At 41.5% G+C, this 27,544-nt stretch overlaps 1 protein-coding gene and 1 long non-coding RNA gene across 3 annotated transcripts; one reads left to right on the top strand and one right to left on the bottom strand.

Moving 5' to 3' along the window:
• On the bottom strand, positions 1 to 25,528 carry TADA2A (transcriptional adaptor 2A). Its single transcript, XM_074974606.1, has 16 exons — positions 25,410 to 25,528; positions 23,434 to 24,166; positions 22,329 to 22,435; positions 21,329 to 21,388; positions 20,203 to 20,294; positions 18,837 to 18,994; positions 18,238 to 18,326; positions 17,455 to 17,527; positions 11,556 to 11,619; positions 9,579 to 9,622; positions 8,583 to 8,693; positions 5,767 to 5,838; positions 5,006 to 5,138; positions 4,051 to 4,094; positions 2,284 to 2,357; positions 1 to 458 (listed from the first exon to the last, which is right to left on the bottom strand). The coding sequence occupies exons 2-16, from the start codon at positions 23,456 to 23,458 to the stop codon at positions 273 to 275; spliced, it is 1,332 nt and encodes a 443-aa protein (XP_074830707.1). The 5' UTR covers positions 23,459 to 24,166; positions 25,410 to 25,528; the 3' UTR covers positions 1 to 272.
• LOC142000380 (uncharacterized) lies at positions 25,399 to 27,038 on the top strand. 2 transcript variants are annotated; one of them, XR_012642222.1, is made up of 3 exons: positions 25,399 to 25,495; positions 25,951 to 26,075; positions 26,943 to 27,038. It is a non-coding gene; the product is annotated as an uncharacterized LOC142000380 (long non-coding RNA). The 2 variants fall into 2 exon arrangements; XR_012642223.1 differs by lacking the exon at positions 25,399 to 25,495 and adding an exon at positions 25,524 to 25,584.
• The last annotated feature ends 506 nt before the right edge of the window (positions 27,039 to 27,544 follow it).

The raw sequence follows: 27,544 nt of genomic DNA, 5'->3' as shown, positions 1-27,544 counted from the left end.
CTACTCACATTTAATATTAGCTTATATGGCACACAACTCTTTCGGAAGTACATGGCAGCATAATACTGACAACAGGAGTGTTTATACAGCAGAGTCAAAAGAAAACTAGACAAAGAAATGTCAGTATTCAGACAATTTGACAAAGTTCCCTACTTTTTACCAAAAAAACCCAAAAAACCCCAGAGTCCTTGATTCAACAAAGTTAAAAACTTCCAGTACTGTCAAAGCTATCTCCACATATGTCACTCGTGCCAGGGCTTCTACATGTGTCTTTAGGCTTTGGTGATGTATCCTTCTCTGATCAGGAAGTCATAGATTTTCCTGGTTTTGTTCACGTCGATCTTGATGAGTGCTCTAGCCTGGGCTAATCTCAAGCCTCCTTGCTTGTTACACTCATTCACTAAAGCAGCTTTATATTCTAAATAGGCTCCAGGAACCAATCTCACCATCTGACAGAGCTAGAAGACAAAGGTAAAGTTAATAAACGTTAACATCTGCCACGCTTGCTTGTCTTGCAATACCTGGGGTGGGGTGGGGTGGGGGGGAAGCGGTGGAAGGAAGGAATGACAACCAAAAACACACTTATTTTCCCCCGGGGGGGATGGCAATTACAAGTGAGTCCAACCTGCAAGTAATAAGAGGAAGAGTTTGCTGAGAGGAATGCTCTCCTGCTGGCTGCTGCGTTAGAAAGCATTCTTTACTGACACTACACTAGGGAGATGAGAGCGAGAACCTAATATTGCAGACGTGTTAGCATCCAGCATGGGTGGTGTCTGTGCAGAACAAGGGAAGTGCACATGCTGAAGGGACTCACAACTACCAGTTCAGCACATTGGACAAATGCCAGAAGGGTATCTGTCTATTAATCCCCTACAAACTATGACTTTTTTTTTTTAAAATACCCTTTTATAAAAGCAGCTATTTGCCCTCTCTAGCAGATTAGGGCAGGAAATTATGCAAAGCAACATTATGCACGGTGGACATTATGCAACTGACAACAACTGAGCTTATTAAGATGACAATCTCTAGTCTCTCCTGCAGACTGAAAATACTGATTCCCAAAAGCTCTCAGGTTCTGTTGTTTGACAGGAAAGGTCCCATGTGGCTCTCAAATATGGGCTTTCCCCTGGGTTCTGTGCTGTAAGGATACCAGTGGAGATGCTGACTGCCCCTTTCTTTTCAATAATGAAGTGCTCAGTGACTGAACCCCATTGACAGAAATCAGCTGAGACACAAGGTCTCAATAAGAGAGACCTTCTCTGAACCCTGCAGACAAGGAAATCCAACTCCCCTGTAAGCGAATGCTTGGGCAAAATTATCTGTATGCTGAATGGAGCCTGAAATACCATGTCCACTGGTAAAGTTTTTCACAACTGCTAGATCCAGTGAATGGAAAACACAATTGGTTGCTGTAGTGAAAGAGACTCTAAAATTCATCTAGTACACAACAAATGTACTGACATTTGCTCCTTGGCAGAATATGTGGCGAGATAAAGACCTTGTTTCTATTGTCTTCCTCCACGTCAAGACCACCATCTTCCATTTGAAAGATTAGTAGATGGGACTCCCATCAACCTTCCAGGGCTGTTTTTAATTAGCCAGATAAGTTAGTCTCTCATAGGAATTGGGAGATGAACCATGGTATTCTATATGGTAGCGCAGTGCTCAATTACTAGGCCAAGTTAACAAAAGTTCCTTAAAGAAGGCCAAATTCTGCTCTTTGAAATGTGCAGCTCTCACCAAAGTTACTAGGAGCCTAGTATGCACATCCAAGGGCAGAAATTTGGACAAAGCACAAAAAAGCAAGAATGAACTGTTTCTTCTTCCATTGATCATCATAGTGTTATAACTCAACTTCAGTAGGTTTGGCCTAATACGGTTGACTGAGGTTTAGTCCTTTGGTCTGAGCTGGCTGAACTATTTAAAAAAAAAAAAAAAAAAAAAAACACAACTTGTTAGGAGAAAGTGATGGTTTCTGTTGGGCCCTCAAAGAAATCCTCAGCCAATTTTAAAGCAAACACTCATTAAGAAAAAGTTGCTCTCTTCCCTATCATAAAACCAGAGTGGAGTAAGGGACATCACACTCTGCACATTATAATGTAACAACTTCCCTAAGCTTCTTACACGGCAATAAACCCATTTGCTAGATCTATATCCTTTAGCAACCAAGATTAGGCAGTTCATAAAGGCTCGCAAGATTAAGACTGTTCAACAAGACTGAGTCTGAAGACAAATAGCTACATGGTGGTGGTCTGTCTTCCCATTCATTTCCACTCTCCTTACCTCTTTCTCCTTCTCGTTAAGTTTCTCTGTGCCTGGGAGACCTGTAAGGTTCAGTGGGGGGGCACTCCGTCTACCTATGGAAATAAGGAAAGCAATGTTCACAGCGTAGGATGCTAGTTTGGAGGCTGCAGTTTCTCCAGATGTTTCATCTCAAAAGGCAGACATCAATGACATTAACCCAGTAAAATCCAAGCATTTGGTCAGTTATTTAGAGCTCATCTTCAAAGCTGCACTAGTTTAACTACAGACATGGGGTTTTCAATTGATTAAGTTAAAACTCCTGGGTGAACACTTAATTAACTTTTTTTAAGATAGGATTTGCAAGGGATCAACTTCAGCTAAAATGACATTAGCCAAGTTTAAACAGAATAAACAGCATTTTACAGCAGTTTAGCTAAATTGACTTGCATACTTTTAGCTAAATCAGTGCAACTTGGTATGTAGACTGGCTTTATTGTGTGCAGCGCAGATCTACAGTTCACAGCAGGTGTGAAACAGGAATTTTATAGGAAACTGCCAGGATTGTTATTTTTTTATTGATAAGCTTAATGGTCTATTTTTCCCGCCTAATAGTGCAATATGTATAAAGTGTAACTGCAAATGAATGCCCAATGGAAACAAAGCAACGAAATGGAAAATTTCCAAAAGAAGCAGTTGAAATGCTAAGCAAAAATACAGTATCTCCCACTGTTTGCAGTGTTAGTCCCAGGGTATCAGAGACCAGGTAGGTGAGGTAGTATCTTCTATTGGACCATCTTCTGTTGGTGAAAGAGGTACGCTTTTGAGCTACTCTGAGATGCTCTTCAGGTCAGTTTCTGCAGTTATACATTGGGAGGGAGGCCAGCAGAAAGCGTTAAGGGCCAGATTTTCAAAGGCTTTTGGTGCCTAAAGAAGCATACAGGAGCCTAGTACATTTTCAAGAGTGCCTAGGTGGGATTTCAACTCCCACTGATCTCACCACTGTGGGTATTGATACGAGTGCACATGATGGAAATTCCTTAAAAACCAAGATAGTCACAGAAATGCTGTATGTGATCATGTAACTAAAGACGGTACCATACTGCATATGCACAAGGGGACTGAATTATGGTTGCATAGGTAACCTTAATTTTGGCATTTCCTAACTTCTGAGTGCTTGACTTTGCAACCTTAATATTTGTGGGTAATTCATATATAAATTCTCACATCTGCATACTGATAGGTTTGTCATGCACACATCACTCTGACATGCAAAGAGACCCAGAAGCAGCTCCACATGACTGCAAAGAAAGGACAGCACATCTTTACCATCTTTTCAACCAACCCTGGATCTTTTTGCAGTGTAATCAGAAAAAACTCTTCTCTTTTCCCCTGCCACACTCAATAATGCAGCTGTAAAGACTGATTCTATCTGTATAGCCAGAAGGACCTAGAATTTCAGCAACAAACCACTGACTGCATCCAGAATGACGTGTGAGTTATAGACAGTGCTCACTTTTAGAGTACTAGGGCATGAGGGTTGCGGATGGACAATTCTGTAATCAAGCAAGAGGCGCCTCTCCTGAACTAACAGACTAATGTCACTGATGCATGGTAGAGTCTACACAACACTTAGGAGGTAGTGTAGACATAGCCAACGTCGGCAAAATTTATGTTGCTCAGATGGGGGTGAATATTCCACACCCTTGAGCGACGCAGTTATACAGACCTAACCCCTAGTTTAGACAGTGCTATGTCGACGGGAGGGCTTCAGGCTTTTGTTATAGCTCCATCGCAGAAAATAATTACCTGAATTTGAAGCAACTGGCATTGTGGGACTCAGGCCAGAATCACTGCAAGGAAATGAAACTTCAAATTAACTATGCATTGTATAACAACAGCTGCAAAAGTTGGCCCCTACACTACTACTTCCCATCTTGTAACAATTGGAATATCCAACTTGTATAATCCAGAGATGAAGCTTAGCAATTTATATATATAAGCCTGATCCTTGAACTCAAAGGGATTTCCATGTGCACAGCACTTTCCAGTACTGGCCCAGGAATAAAAACCAAAGATAAAGACTAGGGAAAGTACAGCCCTTTCTCTAGACTACATTCTTAGACAGTACAGGATGCAAGCGGGGGGAGGGATAGTTCAAGTGGTTTGAGATTGGCCTGCTAAACCCAGGGTTGTGAGTTCAATCCTTGAGGGGGCCATTTAGGGATTGGTCCTGCTTTGAGCAGGGGGTTGGACTAGATGACCTCTTGAGGTCCCTTCCAACCCTGATATTCTATGATATACATTTCCTTCCTGTGCATTGTAGCTTTTGTTCACAGCCCCAGTTTAGTTTAGACGGCATATTGATAAAGCTGCTGCCGCTAAGATCACACTGCCAGAAAGGACATCAAATGTCATCTGTCTTCTCATTAATACCCTTAAGGGAAGACCCTTGTTTCCTCAATGGATTTAAAGACAGCAGTTCAGTCTGTATTAAGATAAATAATGTGGTCAAGTTTTCTCAGAAAAAATCAGAATGACAATTCCAGAACACTTTATGCACCCTACCTAGTCTCTTTGTTTGACACTTAAGCACTATTTCCATCACTTAGGGCTTTTTTTCAATTTCTGTGAATTAGAGACTATTCTCCTCTCGCCCCATACTAATCTGGGAAACACATTTGTTATTGCCAATAGAAAGAAATATTGAATCTTTCCAATTAAAGTTGTGCATGGAAAAGGTCTAATCTTACTGTAACCGTACATGTCAGCTTGTCGACTGAGCCATTGCTGGCAGGCGCTGCTATCCTGGATGTACTGGAGGACTTCGGAAAGCATCGTGCGCTTTAGGCGCTCCTCCTCTCGCGTCTTCTTGAGGTGATCGTAAGTTCTTGCACCTATAGCAAACACGTATCATGTTCTGACGGACTGTGCTGAACCAGAATTCTCAGTCTGCTGTTCCCTTACTTCAATAGATAGGAAATGAATTGTCCCCTAATATTGGTCCAGATTCTGCTACCCTTATTAGAGTCCAAATGATTTCAGTGGGAGTATTTGTGGAGTCAAATACTATTTGGCATGTGACGGTGTCAGGATCTGACCTTTTATAATTTAATTTCAGGGCAAAAATAAGTTTCTATAATCACACTTCTGGGGCTGAATGAGATTTTTTTTTTTAAGTCTGATTCCTTCCTTCACATTCTTCACCTGTTGGTCGATACAGTGCAGCTGCCCTGTCCCCCACATGGAAAGCACTGAGCTACAATACTAGGGCTTTGATAGCTTTTTGGAGTGATGACTATGTTGAGCTTTGCTCGATGGTGCGTTCACTGGGCTATCCATCAACTCAAAATAGTTCTAAAAAAACCCACTGCTCTCCTGATGCATTATTAATAGAAGACTCTCTTAGCTAAAGAGTGAGTCAAACACATTTAAAAAAAAAAATCTTCTCATTTAACACATCCTAAATGTAGCTTAAGCATCCTTCACTACTCTAATGGGCTGAATAATCTCCCATGTACTTACTACAGAAGTTAGTGATTCCTGCCGTCCTGTATTCCTGTAGACGCCTTATTTCTCTTCGCAGTTCGAATTCCACTGGTTTTCCCCCCAACAGTAAGCAGCAGAGGAATCCAAAAAAACCAAATGTGGGTAAATGCAGCTGTTAGTGAATGTTGCGGCACATTCTTTACTTGTCGGCAGTTCAGTTACTAAAGTCTATAGCCACAGATGTTAACTTTTTCTTCTAGCCCATCTGTGATCTTGAGCAAGCAGAACCTACAAATTACTGGATGTGGTATGACATAATCTGATCACAACTTGGATTTATTTTGTAAAACCACTTCTAGATTACTTGTGCAGGGAAGCTATTTTAGTTTCAGGCTCAGGGAATTCCTCTACTCTACTATCAATGAGCCAAATGATGCTACTCTTGGGACTTTTATAAGACACTTTACAAACATTAACAATCCTCACAACACAGTTAGTTATCCCGAGTTTACAGGTAGAGAAATTGTACAGAGAATGTAGGGTCTGATTTTGTTCTCACTGACATTAACAAGAGCAGAACTGAGCCCTAAGTAACTCTGGTCACAGAGGGACTCTGTACATACAGAGATTGGAACATGAGAAACCCAAGGTTTTCAAATGATTCCTCTCTACAAGTCTGGGGAGGGGCAATGTTTGGAAACCTATCCTGTATTTGTTTTCCTTGTTTTAAAGTAGCTAGCTATATATCTTGTAGACCTCTTACACTATGCTACATTGTCTCTGATCCATAATTTTAATTACTGGACTGTCTCTAAGATTTTCCCTGGCTTGTATCCCCTTTTCTCTGTGGTCAGTTCAGTAGTGCAGTTAACCTAACTTTGCCCTTTATCTCCAGTTCGGGGATACTTATTAACTTGAGATTTAATTATACAGCTTCCTAGTACCAGTTAGTTTACAATAAGCAAAAAGTTTGTTTGGCTTCAGTTAGTGTATCTATATTGCTCAGGAGCCTTATGTAATTAATGTGTATCCCTGGCTATGTTGAAGGGAGCTCAGATTAAATAAAAAGGCCTCCCTATGGCTAGTAAGACAATGGGACTAGGTGCTGGAGTCAGTACCACCCCAAAAAGAGTAAAGATTTGTAGGATCAGACCGTAGCTCAGTATCTGGCTGTGTCATGAAATGCAGCCACATCTGGCGTGGAACAGGACAGCTGTTCACACATTGCTTTGTGCTTGCTAATGAAGAGTAATTTCCCCCCAACAAAGCAACAGAATTTAGGTAAGCAGGATGCAATTACCCCCACGAGAATTTAACTAGGACATGCTGAGATGCACATTATAATTACGCAAAAAGAATTTGGACAATTAGATGATGGAACAGTTTGAAACCATTTAAGGTGAGGCACTTAATAGAGGCTGTGCTGTATAATTACGTCCTAGCTGAGACAGCACACATGTATCTTACAGAATATACAATTAACCGCTTACTCAACCCGAATACAGACTTAGGTCATAGGTATTTTACTCTTTCTTTGGTATAGCACGGTAGTGCATGAACAGTGATCCTCTCATGAAGAGGAAAGACTAGACCAGTTAGTATAGGACTGTAGTATTTCATTATCTGACATACCAAACAATACACTCAAATATAGATTCATAGATATTAAGGTCAGAAGGGACCATTATGATTGTCTAGTCCGACCTCCTGCACAACGCAGGCCACAGAATCTCACCCACCCACTCCTGTGTAAAATCTCTCACCTATGTCTGAGCTATTGAAGTCCTCAAATCGTGGATTAAAAAGACTTCAAGGAGCAGAGAATCCTCCAGCAAGTGACCCGTGCCCCATGCTACAGAGGAAGGCGAAAAACCTCCAGGGCCTCTTCCAATCTGCCCTGGAAGAAAATTCCTTCCTGACCCCAAACATGGCGATCAGCTAAACCCTGAGCATATGGGCAAGATTCACCAGCCAGATACCCAGGAAAGAATTTTTTGTAGTAACTCAGATCCCACCCCATCTAACATCCCATCACAGGCCATTGGGCCTATTTACCATGAATATTTAAAGATCAATTAATTGCCAAAATCATGTTATCCCATCATACCATCTCCTCCATAAACTTATCGAGTCTAATCTTAAAGCCAGATAGGTCTTTTGCCCCCACTGCTTCCCTTGGAAGGCTATTCCAAAACTTCACTCCTCTGATGGTAAGAAACCTTCGTCTAATTTCTAGTCTAAACTTCCCATTGATCAGTTTATATCCATTTGTTCTTGGGTCCACACTGGTACTGAGCTTAAATAATTCCTCTCCCTCTCCGGTATTTATCTCTCTGATATATTTATAGAGAGCAATCATATCTCCCCTCAACCTTCTTTTAGTTAGGCTAAACAAGCCAAGCTCCTTAAGTCTCCTTTCGTAAGATAGGTTTTCCATTCCTCGGATCATCCTAGTAGCCCTTCTCTGTACCTGTTCCAGTTTGAATTCATCCTTCTTAAAACATGGGAGACCAGAACCGCACACAGTATTCCAGGTGAGGTCTCACCATTGCCTTGTATAATGGTACTAAAACTTCCTTATCTCTACTGGAAATACCTCGCCTGATGCATCCCAAGACCGCATTAGCTTTTTTCAATGGGCAATGCACCAATAAGAGTGTGGGTTATTTAGTATACCCACCCAAGGCCATATTTATTTTATCTGAGGTAGCTGGGTGGGAGGGGAGGAGGAAGACCTGTATCGTATCTATTTAGAGAAGGCCATTGACGACTAATATAACAACCTGTCACCCACTTAAATGCTTACTCTCACTGAACAGCTTAAACATGAACAAAGTCAATAAAACACCTACGTGCATGGCTTTCAATGAACTTGTCATGCTCCACTGGGCCTAAAATTCTTGCAAACCGTCGCATTGTTTCATAAAGGTCTTGGACCTCCTTTGGGTATCGTCTCTCCAAAACTGCAATGATAATAATTAAAAAAAAAAAAAAAAGTGACTTCTGAGCGCAATATCGTTATGCTGGGCAGCAGAATTGGGACAGCTAGGCATTCTGTGGAGGGAGAAGAATCCTCTTCATATGGTAACTGTTAATAGTTCCCTTCACGTGATACATGTTCACGCCATGGTAGGGAAAAATGCTGCTTTAAAAAAAAAACCAAAAAAAAACCAAAAAAAACCCCGGCGGGTCTACACATGTAGCCAAAATTCGCACTGGTTGTCACTGACATAGTGGTAAAATATGTCCCTGGAGCCTAATTCCCATTAAAGATTGTACTGGTGTTGCTACCAGGGCAGCTGACCTGGTCGGAATTTTTTTCACTGAAATTGCCTAGTGTAGACAGGGCCTCTGTGTTGTAAAGGGGCCCGATCAGATTGTGGCCCCGAAGTGGTATTGTAATACTAACAAACTTCCTCAAACCAAGTCACGTGTCATGATCGTAACACTTTTTTTTTTTTTGCGAAGGACAAAGCCATGAGTTAACAACACATCTGATATTACTTTTAGTGAGAGAGGGAACATAAATCCCACCAATGAAAGTCGACTAAAGGAATCTGAACAGGTCACCATAATCTGTAACCACCGTATGGGTCCAAGTTTGATACCAAATTTGATATTCTCCCCGTAGTGACAAATTACAAACGAAGTGACAAAGAATGCTATGGTGCCTGCAACTTGCAGTTCTAAGTCCTAATATATGATAATGAGGTGTTGACTGACACTATCTTGGACATAGTATGTGTAAACCATTCTATAGTATACACTGCAAACATCCAGCATTTGAAGTCTATCTCTAACTTCGGCTTAAAGCCATTTTTAAACAAAAAGCTATATTTAGTACTTACTCTGAAATTTTCTGAGGTTGATAAGGCCATGGTCTCTTATAATTCTATAATTAAAAAAGAAAAAGTAGAAATAAGTAATAACTCATTTATTAATGCACAAATACAAACATCAAAGGGGTTCTGGTAACATTTAGACAATTTTACACAAGTTCTAACTCTATAAGTGGGGAATACATGATATTTTATAAACGATTAGTCAGCACGAGTTTGGGATAGCTCTCTTGGTTACCATGAGTTTAACCAGCAGGGCTCAAAGAGAGCTATAACCTCTTAAAAGGATCTAAAATAGCTTTTCTAAACACAAATGTCAGGTCTCTTGAATGTCTTGAATGACTTTGCCCCTCCAAAGCTAGAAGCAAAGTCCCATGCTTGATTTTTGGCCAGCTTGGTTTTAAAAAAAACAAACAACAAAGTGGCTGTTTTAAAGCCACTCATGAGGTTTGAATGTTAGACTAAGCCCCAAGGAAATGAGATAATGGGCGGAGGATAGGTCAGATGGTCACAGGTGCATGAGATGATCACAGGGCTCTGCAATTATCACATAGATATTGCCTGTGTGTGTGGTTATTTTATATACACACAAGTTTTGAGAGAGAGAGAGAGTGAGAGAGCGCGCGCGCTTGCTTTTTGAGTAACTTTGTTAGGCAAGGTTGTGGCTGAACTTAAATCTATGAAACTTAGTACTTCCTCTATTTACATAAACTGCACAAGTGTTTTTCCATCCCAAGTAGAACAGGATTTAATAGGCTTTGTGACAGTGACGTTAACAGTTTTATGTTCCTTTAGGGTTTTGTCCTGCTTGTCTATTAAAAACTTAACAGCCACTGACCCCAATGTGTGATACACAACTATTGGGGTTAAGACACCTTTTTTTAATAAGACACATTATGTATTGTCATGTAGTTTATGCCACACACAAATATTTTTTTAATTGGGAGAAGGAAGGGCAAGTCTAATTGAGTCTCCTTCTCTTTCAACTACCCTTCAAAATAACACGTTGTGTTGACCTTTTGTTCTGGGAGGAGGGATGGACAAGTTTTGCTCCAAAGTTGTTAATCATCTTGGCCCTGGCAGTAAAAGGATGAATAACTTACAAAAACTGGACAAAGTATTTGAAAGATTCAATGAATAATTCTAGAGTAATGAAATTTGTTGAATAAAGTATTCAAACTTTATTTAACCACCTCATATTAGCAATACATAGTTATCTGTATTATGTGTCCTCAGACACTTAGGAAAAGAGGCTCTAGTGTACTAACCATCATGATGTGAGCATATCTATGGAAAGGGATTGGGTTTAGTAAGAGTAGGAGACTGGGCGTCAGGCCTCCTAGACCAAAGTCTAAGTACCCGTGGCCTGGCAGCACAGTGATTAGAGAAGGGAGCTGAGTTAGGATTGCTGGTTTCTACATCTGGCTCTACCACTAACTTGCTGAGACTTCATTTAACCTCAGTGTCCCACTCTAAAAAATGGGTATATTATCTCACAGGGATGCTGAAGGGTTAATTATTTATAAATTGCTTTGAGATGCTTGTATTGTATACTCTACTGGTGAAATTCACCACTGTGCATATGGCGAGCACAAGGCCTGTATGTTGCTTCTGCCTTGTTTTGACACCTTAAATGGATGTTTAAGGTGTGTAGAAGCTTGTGCAGATCCTTTGTCCAGGGGGAATTTCACCAACATGTGCAAATTAATTCTGTTGTATGTGAATCTGCATACTCCCTGGCTTGTTGAAGTGTTAAATTCTCCTGCTTAGATCCATGTGGCTGATCTGTATTCTGTGCACATAAGGAAAGCAGAATATAGAGTTGAGATCTGCTCCAATAAAGACGTTTTCCTCAGTATTAGGCTTTTGGGATCCTTCTGGAAAGTGCTATTTAAAATCAATTACACTTAATATCAGGATAGTATTACTGCACATAACACAGTGAGTATTGAAGCTGTGGACTACAATCACTGGTTGAGAACTCACTTTTTTCTCCTCTGCCTTTCCTTTAACCTGGAGTGATAGATATCTACAACTGCAATCTTCAAAGCTGCCAAGTATAGAAAGGAAGATCAGAAAAACAGATTAATTGCATACGAGATTATCACACCAGGCTTCTCCCCAAATCCCCCCAAAACCTGTGTTCATCACAGCTTGAAAAGGCCCACTTCACTTGTACGAAGCAGGCCAGCTGCCTTTGCTTCAAGGTGTTAAAAATCCCAAACCACTGAACTGTACAGAGGCATAAAGCTGCTACAGCAGTGGTGGGCAACCTGCAGCCCGCATGTGGCCCGTCAGGGTTATCTGCTGGCAGACCGCGAGACAGTTTGTTCACATTGACTATCTGCAGGCACAGGTGCCCGCAGCTCCCAGTGGCCGTGGTTCGCCGTTCCCAGCCAGTGGGAGCTGCGAGGAGCGGCGTGGGCCACAGGTTGCCAACTATTGTACTACAGGCTAGGTTTGTGCATACTGCACACCCCTATTTGTAAAACTGATTTCACTTATTTTTCCTAACACTATCACAAACGTGAATGTGAATCTTGAGACCTTGAACCCGTTTATCCACTCCTTAGCCCAAAGTTACTATCTTACTATTGATATTAAAGACTTTTTGTTTTTCACAAAAGAGAAAACATTTTGCCCTTTATACTTTCCTGAAAAGCAAATGGTTAGGCTTAATATTTGATGTGTCGTCTTTGGACAAGGACTAGCCTGCGGAGAAATAAGGAAGGGGATTAAAGGAATGCCAAGAGCTAAAAAGACTGAGATCTGAATTGTCTCAATTCAGAGTAGAATTTGTTGAGACTCTCAGAAATTACCTAGAAGATTTTTAGCTAGTTAACATTTTTTTTATATTTTGCTATCAGCCAAGAGACAGCCAAGAGGGCAGTTCTCAACAAGTATGGAGAAAACTTGCTTGTTGCTAGAAACCATCTCTTTCTGTATGAAATTGTCTACAATTCTTCTGGCTAATCCACCTATAGCTTCTGCGACTCATTTTCACGGATACACTGAGGTTAATAAATTTTCTTGGCACATTCTGGAGAGAGCAGATAAGGAGACACCCATCTCTTCCACTAGGACTAGCTTCATAATTCTGTTAAATAATTTGGAGACCCATCTTGCTAAACGTGTGTGTGTGTGTGTGTGTGTGTGTGTGTGTGTTTGTGTTTGTTTGTTTTTCTGGATTGGATTTCTCTCAGTGTTACTTATTTTAATGTTTTCCCAGAAAGAACAGGCTTAAGATTCTACAATGGATTTACAGTCTGCAGAGACAACATGCAAATCTGTGAAATCAAGCAAGAGTGTTTCTCCCTCCACCTCAATACAGTGTATGAACAGGTGTATCCAAAGCTTAGCAGAGCCCAGAAACGTGGTCCATACATGACCACCCTCTCTCTCTAGCTGCAGGATAAGGACAAGGGCAGTTTATTAATGGGGAGTCAAATCAATTAGCAATTAATCTAGCAATGAAGAGGCAGGCTGCAGTAAGTTTAGCTGCATGAATTTACTTTATTTTAAAAATATACCATATGTATATTTATTTGCAAATTGCCTGGAGACTAGGAGCCACGTGTAAATTGCCAATGTAGCCCTCTGTGCCATAAGGTTTAGCCATCCCTCTTTATAGGAAACTCGGAAGGGTTGGGGTGTGAGCTCAGAAGCCAGTTCTAAGTTCATTTGATGTTCCTTTTTATTTATGTAGCATCTTCAGGATAATATGGTATTTTGACTTATGTGGACAAATCAGTGTCCAAATTAAAGTCTGACAAGCTAAAATCCCTATGTCGTAGAACCTTTATCTGATACAGAATCTGGATGCAACAGATTACTTAAACATAGCAATAGGAAAGCTACAATGTCCCTGTTCTTTTTAACATAGGGCGATGGGAAGAGATGGCATATATTTAAACATAGATTTTCTTGGGTTTCTTAGCCCAGCAACAAGGCAGTATTAACAAATTCTCTATTCCTTGCTTAGATTCAGGAACAGAAGAATGAGAAACGTAGTAAGTTAGATATAAATGAAATACCTTACAAAGTACAGGAACCACTGCCAATGTATATAAAACCTTTGTATTTTTAAGGCTCCTAAAAGCTAAGATGCCACATTATTTTCTGGGATTTGTGTGGGAAGAACTTTGAGTAGACAGAGAAACTCTATATATACCACCAGTAATTTGGTCACCTGCAACTGGAGGATTGTATTTCTGATGCTTTCACTTGAATTTAAAGCGTTCTGAAAGAAATTATGATTAATTGGGTAGGGGAGTGAACATTTACCAAAGCAAATGAAGGAAAAAAATGGATCTCTCACACTGAGAAAATTCACATTCATTACAGTCTTCTCCTTTTCTTTATCGACACATTCACATAGAAGCAACGGATTACAAGATCTGGAATGCATGAATGACCCAGACTACTCCTAAGCCACATGCTGCATGGAAATGAGAAAAGAGATGCTACAAGAATTAAAATGATCTGCCTATATTTTTCCCCTTGGAGAATGCTAGAGAGACAGCTGTTGATGTTATGACTAAGGAAATCCAAGGTGATGTCACAGTCAAAGTGTCCATTATGGGAAAAGATAAGAAATGATCAGTATAGCTTCCAATAATAGGCAGAGATCCTCCCCTTTGAAACCAAAAAAATTGTGCACGTGTCTAGAGTATATCCAAATATAGTTTGCCCTACCCTTTCGATTCCCTTCTCTAACAGCATTTGCTCTGCAGATACCTGAGTGGCAGTGAATGAAAGACATGTTTCAGGCCAACTAATCCACTAGTTGGCATCACTCATCCATACAACAGGAAGAATGTAAATTAATTTATGTAAGCAGGTGCCATTCGGGGTGTGCTCCTGTCTTTGTAGGCATACATTGGATAAAATCCAAACTCACCCCTTCTCAGAGGAGAGAAAAATCTTAAGGAATCTATTTTAGACAGCTGTAGCAGAGCCTCCTCAAGAGCTGTCTCAGGAATAAACATTGTGTAGTGTTTTAAAAATAGTACTTTTAAAAGGACATTGCCAGGTTTCATGGCACACGTTTTCACGCCAGCACAATCAGAGTTTTAGTCTATATCTAATCACTTCTTCAAAGTCTGCAGAAGGCCTTGGTAAAATGCTTTCTTGGGAGGGGGGAGGAGAGAGTCTGGGTGAGGATTAAGAATTAACACTATAATTCAATCTCTAATAAAAACTCTCAATGTCTAAGATTTTTCAAAAGCCCCTGACTGAACTACAGATTGGTAATCATTTGTTTCTTTCATCCTGTCCATTTTACTATATTTAATTGCAATATCAATTATCTACTTGCACGCACTTACCAACTTACATGTGCTGCACACAAAGAGTTAACTGTAATAATGTATTTCACACTGCTCCTGAAGCCATCTTGTCAGCTTCAAGAAGTAAAAGTGAAGGATCCAGATTATCTGGGGTGGTAAAAGCTGGATGACTCAGCAATCACAAGCGTTTTGTGCTCCTGATAAAAGACATTTGGGAGTCTAGATGCCTTACGTTAAACTGCATTCCTCTTTCTTGTGGGAGCAGTGAGAAACCGTGTAGAGCAATGCAAGGAAATATAATTAGGATGAAATTAAAGGGACAGGTCTTTAGACCTGAAAGAGAAGATGACCATAAAACGAATCTGCCCAGTTCATTTTCATTGTCTAATCGGAGTGAATTTCTCGAAGCAAGATGTGGAAAGTAAATTAGATTTCAAAAGTCCATTTTTAACACAATAGTTATGGTAGGAACACCGAAGAAAATGTGTGGCTTTCTTAAAAAACGAAACAAAACAAATGTAGGCTAAATGTCTGGCGGGGGGCGGAATTCCTATCTGAGAACTCTGTGTGAGATCCTCATCCTTGCGCTAGTCCCCTTTATGCTGAGTAAGAGGGCCGGAGCCTTTTGAAGGAGCCCTAAGTACCCCAGGTGTGGCTGACAGAATACGGTTGCCTATCCTGGCCCTTCTCGCAAGCCCCAGTGAAGATGGTATGCCCAGAGGAGGAGCTGGGAGCAGGAGGGACATATTGGAACAAGCTGCAGGAATTCCAGGCAATGCTGTGGCCCACAGGACAACCAGGAGACACTGCCATAACTTAGGCCTCCGGTACGTTGGAGGACCTCTCCAGCCCCCAGAACAGCCAAGGACTGGGAGAGTACAAAGATGGCTTACAGTCTCCTTATCCACTCTCCTCCACTGGGTTCTGAGTTCTGTGCTGTACCTCTTTGAGGGATATCTTAAATGGCTAAAGTTGGGGGAGGAGGAGGAGAGAGCATGCAATTGGTGTGGAAGATTGTGTCGGTAAACTGGTTGCAATGAATAGCAAATGTATGAATAGGCTAAAATAGATGAATTAGCGAACAGAACCAGGACACTATTTGTTTATTTATTTGCTTGCATTTTGATTTGCCAGGAGTTAATGGAGGAAACGAGAGCAGCTGTATTTATGCATAATTTCTTTCCACACATGTTTAAAGAGGAAGAACTTTTTTTTTTGTCGTCAGAGAGAGCATGTTGAATCTCCGCACAATGCACACTAGTCAGTGACTTGATTTATAATGCAGACAAATTGTTGCTATTCCAAGATTATAGTTTAGAGATGGAAATATTCCTGGGAGTCAAGCAAAGGTTTAAGTATTACAATGTCATGTTCTCTGCTGTGTCCTGGTAAACTTCACACTGAAATTTGGAACGACTGGGCTATGCAGAACTGGAGTTTCCTCTGTGACTCCAAGGAACACTAAGGCTTTCATGGTCAGGGGTTACATAAAACGAATGAAAACCAGCACCCCAATAATTAGATGGAGAACTCTGAAATGTGAGCATGGTACTGCTGAATATTCAACAATGTTTATAAATGACAGAGATCAGAAATCCTCTTTCCCCAAGGATTTAAACCTAATTCAATTCTAATACTTACTTTTGTTTGGTACCAATTAGGCAAACTTGTTCACAGAATTTCAGTGAACTCATATTAGAAACTCTTCTTTGAAAAATATTAGAAGCTGTGAGCGTAACCCTCCTTTTCATGGAGGGGAAAAGGAAATCTTTACATTCACCTATGCCACTGCAGTTCAGTGTACTCACTTGGCTAAACAAAGATCACAATATCTGAAGAGGATAATATTCTGAACTCACTGGATAGGGCTTAATCTGGACACCGCCTGCTGTTGCCTGTATCAATACCACCCTGCTAGCAGATTTCACAAGCTAAGCAGAATTAGAACAGGTGGGAAGACTTTCAAGCAACACCTAGATGCAACAGGAAGTGGTATTAGTAATTCACTAGATGGCACTGTTGCATCTAAGTCAGTACTGAAGCAATGCCACAGCATGGTGTTAGCAGACAGGGTGCTGCATGGGGTGCTACCTTTCAGGTCATGGTAAAATCCAGGCTCTGACCTCTTAAGATCCATGACTGTATCGTAGTTCTTTACACAGCTATTCTAGGAAAGATGCCTGTAACCTGGCAAAACTCTATCTTTGGTAATACCATATGCCTACCCAAATTCCCCCTGCAGTTTCTATTGGATATAGTATTCCTGACTTCCTTTTCTAAAGTGTGGTATGATGTGGTTGGGCCTTATTAAGATGTTCCACCTTACAGTTGGCTACATTTCAGTGGTGGGTAGGGCAATCTCTTTATGTGTAAATATAGCCTGTACACCCATTGTTCAAAGTTAAGCCAGGAGCATTGGATTGAAATACACTATAGAAATGCAAGTGTTACACTCAGCATGCACAATTGAGAGAATTCTATTAAAATTGAAACTTTACCCCCCAAAACCCATATGTGCAGAAAAATCAATTGAACAATGTTGAGCAGGCATTTTGAGACACCACTTTCAAACATTCTTCTCAAGACATGGGACTTACCATGTAAAATGTCTGAATCATCTTCCACAAAATCTATATCTCTCAAATCCCATTCAGCATAGTTGTCAAATTCCTGTTCAAAGAAAACCAACAAGTGTTCACTCGTTAATTCTAGGAACCTTGATAACTCACTGGAGCAGACGACAGAGCTGAAGAATATCTGCCATTGCTCCTATTCTGTGTGGAAAATTCTGCACAAAAATTGAAAAATAACATGGGCCAATGGGGGCTGTGCCTGCATATTCTAGGACTGACTTTATCCTGGTATGTTAATTATGATGTTAGTGATCACTGAATGAATAGAAGCTTGCTTTGTAAGAGGACTTTGTAACCTGATCATATGGGCCTGATCAAAAGAAACTGAAAGCAACAGGAGCCTTCTTGTGAACTTCAGTTAGCTTTGAATCAGGCCCATATGCATGTATCTCTAGGGAAAGTAAACTAAAAATAAGCTGCCCCCCTTTTGTTGAGCATCTGATTCACACATCTAGCCTTCTTGCATAAGAGTCATTCATTATCAGACTTTTGGTAATGCTAATGGCATGCCTTACAACGCTTATTCACAAAGTCACGGTTAGCTGCTTCTCAGGCCCTGTAGTGCGCCTCTCGGATTATAAATGGAACCCCCTAAAGTAAGGTCATGGCTATCCTTGGGTTTATCATCCAATCCCCTCATTTCCTTTAATACTTTTTATATGAATATTTAAGAAAATCTGTAGATAGAATTAGTGTGTGTGTGTCCCTAGTCAGTAGCAACTACAAAATAAGATGAGAGATTTTTACCTCAATAAAGTCAGCTCTAGCCGGCATATACCCAGCCATGTCCCTGGAGAGCAAGGAATCAAAGGTAGGTCGTGGAGGATCATCAGCAGCTGGAAAAATATGGGTTTTAGTTGCTGTGAATTTTTAAATTTGACATGTAAATGCAAAACAGACTGCAGTTCTAGAAAAGGGTATTCCCTTTGCAGATGCAGGAGGAGTTAGTTTAGCTAAGACAGCCTTACTATTTTGTAATTAGGATGGGTAAAAGTGCTGAGTCCACTGGGGTAAGGTCAGGTACACTCCGTTCCTCAGAGAATCCTCTGCCCATACAGTTAACCACGAGCATTTTTGAGGGGTTCACCTTCTTGGGTTCAACATTAGGTGACTTCATTCCCTCACTCTCCCACAGTGCACCTAATGGAAGGAGTGCAGCATATTTTATGTACCAAAAGGCTTGGTCCGGGATATGGAAAATCCCATTCTTAAATATTCTGTGGTGATCCACAGACCAAATATTACTCTCCTTTTTGAGTAAAAGCAAAGTACACACTTTGGTTCAATCTGAATTCCCTGAATGTTTTATCTTAGAGACAGTGTCCATCCCTACGGTGGATACTTACGGTGGAATGGAATGGCCATGTCAGCGTTTTGTGCCTCTTCTGCCTGCTTCAAGTTCAGCAATGTAGATGCAAACAAGGGATTGTTGATGAAGTGTTTCATATAATGTTTCTCACACTCCTCCTTTGCTTTTGTGCACATCTGATTGGCCACGTCCTGCCTACGGAGGGGAAAATCCCAAAGAAATTGGCTGATTTTTCACTAATGGAAAAAAGAATCATTTAAAAAGAGAGCTTGGCATGTTCAGCCTAGCAAAATGAAGGCTGAGGGGGGAATATGATTTCTCCCCAGATGCAGTTATAGAAAGTAAATAGCAGGGAGGGAGAAGAGCTATTTAAGCTAAAGGACAATGTTGGCATAAGAATATATGAACTGGCTATGAATAAATGTAGGCTGGAAATTAGATGATGGTTTCTAACAATCAGAGGAGCAATGTTCTGTAATAGCCTTCCGATACGAGTAGTGGGAGCGAACAACCTAACTAGTTTTAAGAAGGAGTTTGATAACTTTACGGCATTATCTGAATGGGTTGCCTGCAATAACGGGACTGGACTCAATGACCCAGTCCTTATCCTATGTTCCTAAATGGAAATTTAAACAGGTTTTCAAATTTAATTTTGTCTGCAATTACATTCATGAGATCTGATGTAGCTCTGTTTAAAGCAGAGCCTGGAGTTCTGTTAATTTTACAGTCTGGCTGTTAAGCATGGACTACATCTTAATACAGGGATTGTGTTGTGAATGGGAAGGGAGATGGCTCCCAATTGCAAGCCTGATCTCCTCTAATTTGCAAAAGCCTAACATCCTTGTAGCAACTACAATTACTTGAATACAGACTAATACCAGAAAAGTAATTATTTTTAACTGTCTTTAATGTGATATAGCAGCAGGAAACAAGAAGAGCCAGCACCATGTGACCAGCCAGCTCTCAGCAGACCACAAGCTTTATGGACCATCTGTGGGCCACAGACCACAGTTTGCAAATTTTTGTCTTAAGGCAGTTTACATATGAGTAAACTGAGGCAGGGTGAAATTAAAGGCCTGATCGTGCTACATGTCGAGCTCCCTCAAATTCCAGTGACTTCTGTGGGAGTTGAGGGTGTTCTGCACCTCACAGGAGGTGCTTCGCATCTCTCAGGATCTCTTCAGTGCCTTCCTCAATGTCACACATAGTCAGTGGGAGAGCTGGGAATGGACCCCCTGAGCTTTCATTTCTCCACACGAATGGTTAGATCGGACTCTTAACTGTGAGGAATATGCTATGTTGTGTGCCAGAATATTCAGCACTCAGATCCTGACCCAAAGCTCTCAAAAGTCAATGGAAAGACTTGATTTCAATGGGCTTTGGTTCAGGCACTAAATTCTCACCAGTTTCCAAATCCACAATCCATCACGGCCTCTAGAAGTGCCATTTCCTCCTGAGCTGTCCAGCTGGGATCCAGGACAGGAAAATCTGACGTCTGGAGAGAAAAAAGAACAAATCTCAGGGTCCCTCTCTGTATAGATCGCCACCTACAGAATCAAAGAAATTCTGGTGCTACCTGGCAGTAAGAGCTCAAGCTGCTTTGGTACTGGCCGTTTAAAAGCTTCACTTTGTCCCAAGGCAGTTTTATGTCAATGAGCCCTCTACCATAATTACTGCTAGTTTGTGAAACTGTCATTATAGATGCTCTAAATATAGAAGCAACATTTAATGTATCTACCAGCTATGATTCCAAAAAGTGTAGTGTCATGAAATGAAATCTAAATTGTTTTTTAAAAAGAAACTTCTTTAAACTTTTTCATTGGGGGAAGGAGGAAGCAATTTGTTCATATGGTAAAATAACTGTCTATCAATTTTTCTAATGAAAGCCTGTGAGCCATATATGGACAATAAAACACAAATTAAAAAACCTCTACATATTCCATAATGTTAGACATGGATATTTTTTCTTTAATTTCAGTAAGAACATAAGAGCTCCCATACTGGTCAGACAATGGTCTATTTTGCCCCACAGCCTGTCTCTGACAGCAGACAACACTAGAGCTTCAGGGGCAACGTACAGAGCCACCCATTTTCCACTCCCAGTTTCTGGTAGTTAGAGTTTAGAATTGCCCCGAGCACGGGATTGTATCCTGATCATCTTGGCTAATAGCCATTGATGGATCTTTCCTTAATGAACTTATCCAGTTCTTTCTTTGAACCTAGTTATACTTTTGGCCCCCACAACATCCCATGGCAATGAACTCCATTGGTTAGTTGTGGGTTGTGTGAAAAAAGTACTTCCTCTTGTTTGGATTAAACCTGCTGCCTATAATTTCATTGGATGACCCTAGATTTAAAATTTTTTTTTAAATCTGCTACTGGGTTAGTTTTCTGACAGTTATAAAATTCTGAAAACGAGGTTGTGTACCTAACAGACTTTTAATGTGAGATTAGGAAACATGAGTCTAACTTCTAGAAAAGGATAACAAAACCCAAGATGAAGAACAATCATTTAAATTGTATATTTACCATGATTTCATAAGTATGATCACTCTGGTGTTTCTTATACTCAAATCCTCGTGTGAAACACTGCAAAATAAAAGATTAAAACCTTGTTACTTTCCTGCCTCTTCCTTGAGAATACATTTAAGTTCTGGTTTTTTTTATTGTGCATTAACTACCAAAAATTGTCCTCTTTATAGACAAAAGTGGATTTTTATAGTGATTTAGTCCCCTCCTACACACAAAAACCCAAATTTGAGTTAATCTGTTGTTGGACTGTTTTCACAGTGGCTCATTCCAGAGAAGAGAGAACAGACATTTATATGCAGGAAAGTACTAGAAGAATCTTGCTAGGGCCTAGGTAACCAGTGGCAGTTTCTGGATGGGCCTGTTGTCCACACAGCACCAAGATATTTGCTTTGCAGGGAGGGATAGCTCAGTGGTTTAAGCATCGGCCTGCTAAACCCAGGATTGTGAAACTTAACAGGGCCATTTAGGGATCTGGGGCAAAAATTGGGGATTGGTCCTTCTTTGAGCAGGGGTTGGACTAGATGACCTCCTGAGGTCCCTTTCAACCCTGATATTCTATTAATAAAATTTCCCTTTAGTTAAAGGAAGAAATAACTTGTCACCCATCTTTCCCAGTTTAATACTATATTGAGGATGGTTCACAGCTATGTACTGCAATTTAAAAGGAACTCCGCTTAGATAAGACCTGGGGTATACTAAGTGATGAGACAAAGGCATGGTCTAGCTGTCTGTGTCCACTGGACCATATCTTTCTGTGTGTCCATGGGTGTCTAATCAAACACTTCACCTGCTCATGCTGAATTCCACATTTCTCCCACCCTCCAACATTTTCTCTACCATTTCCCTGTCTCTGAGCAAATATTTGTCAGATGAACATGAGTTGATTCGAGACTGACTAGTAACTAAAAGGTGATAGGCAATGGTTTATCATTTAGAAATAGCTTTGATGACCTGCTTCTCAACAAGGCATACACTTCCACTTTTACACTCCGCTTACCTGCAAACACAGGAGAAAGGGAGGAGGCCCACATTCTGCACATTTGATGTATGGTTCCATGAGGTAGGAAGAGCAGCCTCTGCAAGGTGGTTTATCAAAAGGGTCATCTATGAAATCAACAAGAAAATATGCTGAAGGAAATTTAATGCAACACAAGCATGATATTATTGTTTACGCAATCATCCATAACCACTAGAACCTTGTATTTTTAAAATAAAGTTAGCCGTGTATCTATATCCTGTGTGGTCTCATCAGTTGATATTACATTTTAAAAAATAAACTGTTTAGGCAATAAGAGTTTACATGTTACAGCTGATGTAACCCTTTCTTCTCTAATGCAGTTTCAGCTTCCTCAATTATCTGTTGGAAGTTCCTCGTCCAACTTCAGCTGCTAGAGAGATCCTCACCTTGACATCTTCCCAGAGATGGTGAAATTTATAGATCATCACTTGGGCCGGATACTGTGATGTGCTGGGCTCCTTAATGAACGTGCAATGAAAGTCTATCCTATTGAAATCTATGAATACTATCCTGCAGAAATGCAAGCAGCACGGACTGGAAGACCAAAGAGGTCCTTTCTAACTCTAGTATCTATGATTCAGTGCTTTTGAAAGCTGGCTGAATCACAGACCAGGAGACCTACATAATAGATTTATCTAGGGAGACTGCACAGCACAGGTAATGGCAGCTGTCCCATCTGTTTGCCCCCAAAACAACCTAAAAAAATAGTCTGTCGGGACGAGAAAGGTGTTCTGTTTCTATAGTCAATTCAAGCCTTGGCTTCTCTAAGTTTGTCAAGAAGGGAGTTAATTAATGCTGTGTAGTGGTCTGTGGCTTTTTGGTGACAAATTTATTCAGTGGGATATTTATATTGTATTTAAAACTCTATATTTAAATAAACAAATGGGATACTTAATTTGTTTATTTAACTAGACTATTTCCATTACCAATCCCCTGATCCACCCAGGGCCCCCATCAAATTATCTTATGATAGGTCTGGGTCAAAAACCATCACATGGATCAAAATGCCCTATTTCTCAGCAACCCTCAAGCGAGGGAAGATGTTTTTAAGACCTTTCTGTAAATCTCTGTTTATTATACTTACTACTGAAGGAGGCCAGGCGCTCCATCCTCCTCACACTTGTGTTCTTCTTCAGAACAGCAATAAAAGCACCCCTCCTTGTACAACACTCCTCGGTGTAACACCAACACCAGCTAATGTGTTTACCAGCGTACCATCCAATCAAAAGAGAGCAGGCTGTTATGCAGCCCCGAGAATAGATAAGCTCCTCTAAGATTGTACTAACTACTCAAGCAAAAGAGCTGTCAGTCATTGCAATAGAGACCATTTGAGGTGGCTGAGAGTCTGTTCTCTGCAGGTGAGAGAAGAAACCAAATGCAGAAAGACACAATTCATAGTATTAAGAAATCTGGAGCTCCAGGATCATCACTTATCTGAAGAGAAGACTGATGTGACCCCAGTAAAGGTGGTGATTGCCAAGTAACTGTAACATCATGAATCTTGAGTACTTTGCTATAAGATGTCCTTCATTAGCTCTGCAAACCATGAGCTGGGCCTTTACGGTTTTATATATTTGTATTAGGCAGATTTAGCCTCTTCCTTACTGCTTATATGTGATTAATAAAAGAGTCCTAGAAGTCCTGAGAGTTGAAAACAGAAATTTCCTTCATGGAGTAGTGAAAGTTTCTTCTAGGAGCATACTCATCACAGCTAAGTTAGTGGACATTATAGAACCGATAACTGCTTTTAAGAGCTGTGAGCTGGCTGGCTGTATATTCTCCCCTTTTCGTGCAACAGTACCAGGGCAACTATATTCCTGTCAGAAAAGAAAATAAGTAATTTAATTCGAGGATCTAAGTGCTTTACAAACATTAACTGATGCACCCTGCAATTAATTCTTTTACAGAGGTCAGTATGGTGGTAGTTGTATCTCCAACTTACTAATAAGGAAACTAAGGCCAAGGAAGTGAAGTGACTTGCCCAAAGTCACAGAGCAAACCAGTCATAAACCAGGGAGCAGAGTCCAGATTCTGTTCTAGCCATTAGATCACACTTCAGATCAAAATTCCCAGAAGAGAGCAGGACAGCAATCAAACTCACACTTCCCCAGAGTAAGTTACAATTTTGTTAGTAACAGAAACTTGTTACTTGAATCTATTTTAATTAAAACTGATTCCCCCCAAGAATCTATAATAATGTAAATTTCATTGTGTGAAAGATGTAAAATGTATCAGTATCAACAAACAAAAACACCCAATGGAGGATTGCAATAGAAATGTATGTTAGAATAGAGGGCTACTGAAATTAGGTATAGGATAAGGACCCTTTCAACTCTAGGCAAGTATGGGGAAGAGAAAGGGGGTACTCTAGTCCAGTGTTTCTCAACCTTTTCGATACTAGGGACCTGCTTGCTGCCTTCCTAAACTGGGCCAGGGAGATCTCAGGGACCAGCGCCATGGAGCAGTCGTTGAGAAACACTGCTTTAGTTTAGCACGATGAATATTATCCTCCTACTCCTTGTTCCAGAATAGGTGCAGTTCCTGGTAAAATGATCAGCAATGCAAAAGATAACAAGGTTGATATCAAGGCACTTCCAGGGCACTATCTTAGGGTTTTGTAGGGCCGTCCATCACCATAGTATCTGACTGCCTGCCACCTAAAGTCAAAGTCCCTAGTGGTCTTTCTGGAGTTTCTGACCTCCATCATCCCTCCAGAACCAAAGGGGACCCAACTACCTGAGCCCTCACCCCCCAGAACCAATGGGACCCCCCAAGGCACCGCTAGGCTAGAGCCCCGCCCCCCAACAGACCCCGCCCCTGAGAGCCTTGCGGCTGTGGTTTACCTCAGCGCCCCCTAACGGAGCAAAGGGGGGATGCGCGCCCCCGGCGGCGCGCGCTCCAACGGGCAGAGCGCGCATCTGGGGTAGGCGGGAACGCGCAACCACCCCCTGCCTGGACTCGGCCCCCGCTCCCCACTTGGTATCTCCCTGCTTCCCCCCCGTAGCCACGTGGTCTCTCCGCCGGCTCCCGACCCGCTTTGCCCCCAGCCCTTCAACTCACGCCGGCTTCGCCCAGGCCCCGACCCCGACTCTACTCCACTCCCAGCGGCCGTCCCCACGTGCTCAGGCTCGGCGCGGCGGGAACGCGTACGTGCGCGCCCACGGGGCGGGAGGGGGCGAGGCCGCGGGCGCGCGCGCGCGCCGCGCGTTTGTGGGTTTAGGGTCGCGCCCACGGGGTGTGTGTGTGTGTGTGTGGGGGTGGGTGGGGGGAGTGAGTGTTGCAGGGTTTGTGTCTCATCGCGGGCGGAGGGGGAGGAGTTGGGGCCGCCCTGCCAGGGGGCAGAGGGGGAGGAGTTGGGGGGCGGGGGTTGGGGTCGCCCTGCCAGGGGGCAGAGGGGGAGGAGTTGTGGGGTTTGGGGTCGCCCCGCCAGGGGGCGGAGGGGGAGGAGTTGGGGGGGTTGGGGTCATACCCTGGGGGAGGGGGTTGGGGGAAGGAATTGTGAGGTTTGGGCCGCACCGCGAGTGTGTGGGGGGGAGTTGTGGGGTTTGGCATCATTGTGTTGAAGATTTGTTTGTTTTGTTTTTTTTCTGTTTGTAAAAAGAAGACACTCTTTAGCCTGTATTTAGAAACAAATGCATGAAAGCCATCTGGAGGCTCCAAGGTCCATCTCTGGACTTTGGCAGCACCCTAGTTCCTGCAAAGCTGCAGAATAACGATCAATTATTGGTAAAATCTTCTTCTTGGCTATAGATTGTTTGGTAATAGAACTGCAGGTCTGGCCAGTCTCTCTTGCCCTGTGTGCAGCAGCCTTTGCAAGGCATCATGTGTTCAGATTTACCTGGGTGTCTCCTCCTTGGTAGGAGGACTCCTGCCATTTATATGAATTTGAAGGCTGTTGTTTTATTTATTTTTGCAATGTGGCTGTTTCAGTGAAACATTTAAATTCTTGCCCTTTATTTAATTTTAATCTCCAATCACTCAAATAATTTACTCTTAATCCTGGTTTGCACATAAATTAGTTTTGCCAAGTCCTCATATGCTAGGAAGTAAAATTAGAGCCATCTGAGGAACTGTCTGTAAAAACAGCAGACACCTGGTTTGTTATGTGGCAATGTATTTATCCATGTTATAAAATAGGGCTAAGGTCCTATCTGCACTACACGTTGGCACAATTTTGGATCTGGGTTAGTATTCCCCTTTGTTGCACCCAGTTTATGTAACTGCCTATGTTTGAAGCATAAATGGGCATGCTGAGTCTCCTGACTGTTTTCCTTGTAGTATATGGAATTTAGTGATGGTAACCACTTGTTGAGTTGGATCTACAGTAGGGGTTTGCACCAGTGTAACTACAATGTGGTAGTCCTCATGTAGACAGGGCTCTAATTAACGAAGCTGACATTTAAATGGTCGCCCTTTGACTTCCTGCTAAACTGAGTTTACATGTCTGAGAGCAAGTGTTTCACAGACCATCTGCACACTCTAGAAGATAGTACTGCATCAAATAACATTTGAGAGGTTTTTCCCCAAATCATAAAGGCTAGAAACATTTTATATTACCAACATTAATCTCTACAGAATTGTATATTGCTTTAGGGCTCAGAGGAATACATGAAGCAGTCTGCATGCTAAAAAGAATGACAGGAATGCTCAGATTTCAAAAGAGGGAAAGAAGCGCCCATAACGTTGGTGGTAAGAAGAAAGCAAGTTTGTTTTAATTAAATCTTTCAAACAAAAAAACCAATGATCCTTTCCAAGACACTGTCCTAGACCTGTGTATCCTTGTGTAAGTGAAATAACAAAGAATTCAAGCTGTTTTCCATGGGTGGCAGAATGACTATTACCAATTTAGCTGCAAAATGACCAGTAATTCCTGCAAATATCTCATACACCGATGCATCACCCCTTCATGATAGACTCAGCCAGGACCCTCCCATAGGTAATCTAGAGAGGAGCCATGGAAAACTATTGAGAGTATTAGTCTTGGTACAGAAAAGGGTGTGTGGTAGAGAATGAGAAAAGGCTCCATTAGAAGAGAAGGTAAGAAGGAACGTGAGGAATGAGACAGGCTATAGGATGATATGAAGGCGGATCTGTAGGTGGTAGGCAGTTATCCAAAGCTTTGAGATGAAGATGAGGCATTGAGATTGTGGGTCATATTGTTCCTTCTCTCTGCTCAGCACAATTACTGCGTTTGT

The sequence above is a fragment of the Natator depressus genome, chromosome 17 (genome assembly GCF_965152275.1).
Source record: "Natator depressus isolate rNatDep1 chromosome 17, rNatDep2.hap1, whole genome shotgun sequence".
NCBI classification, from domain to species: domain Eukaryota; kingdom Metazoa; phylum Chordata; order Testudines; family Cheloniidae; genus Natator; species Natator depressus.
This window is presented reverse-complemented; position numbering and strand designations above follow the sequence as displayed.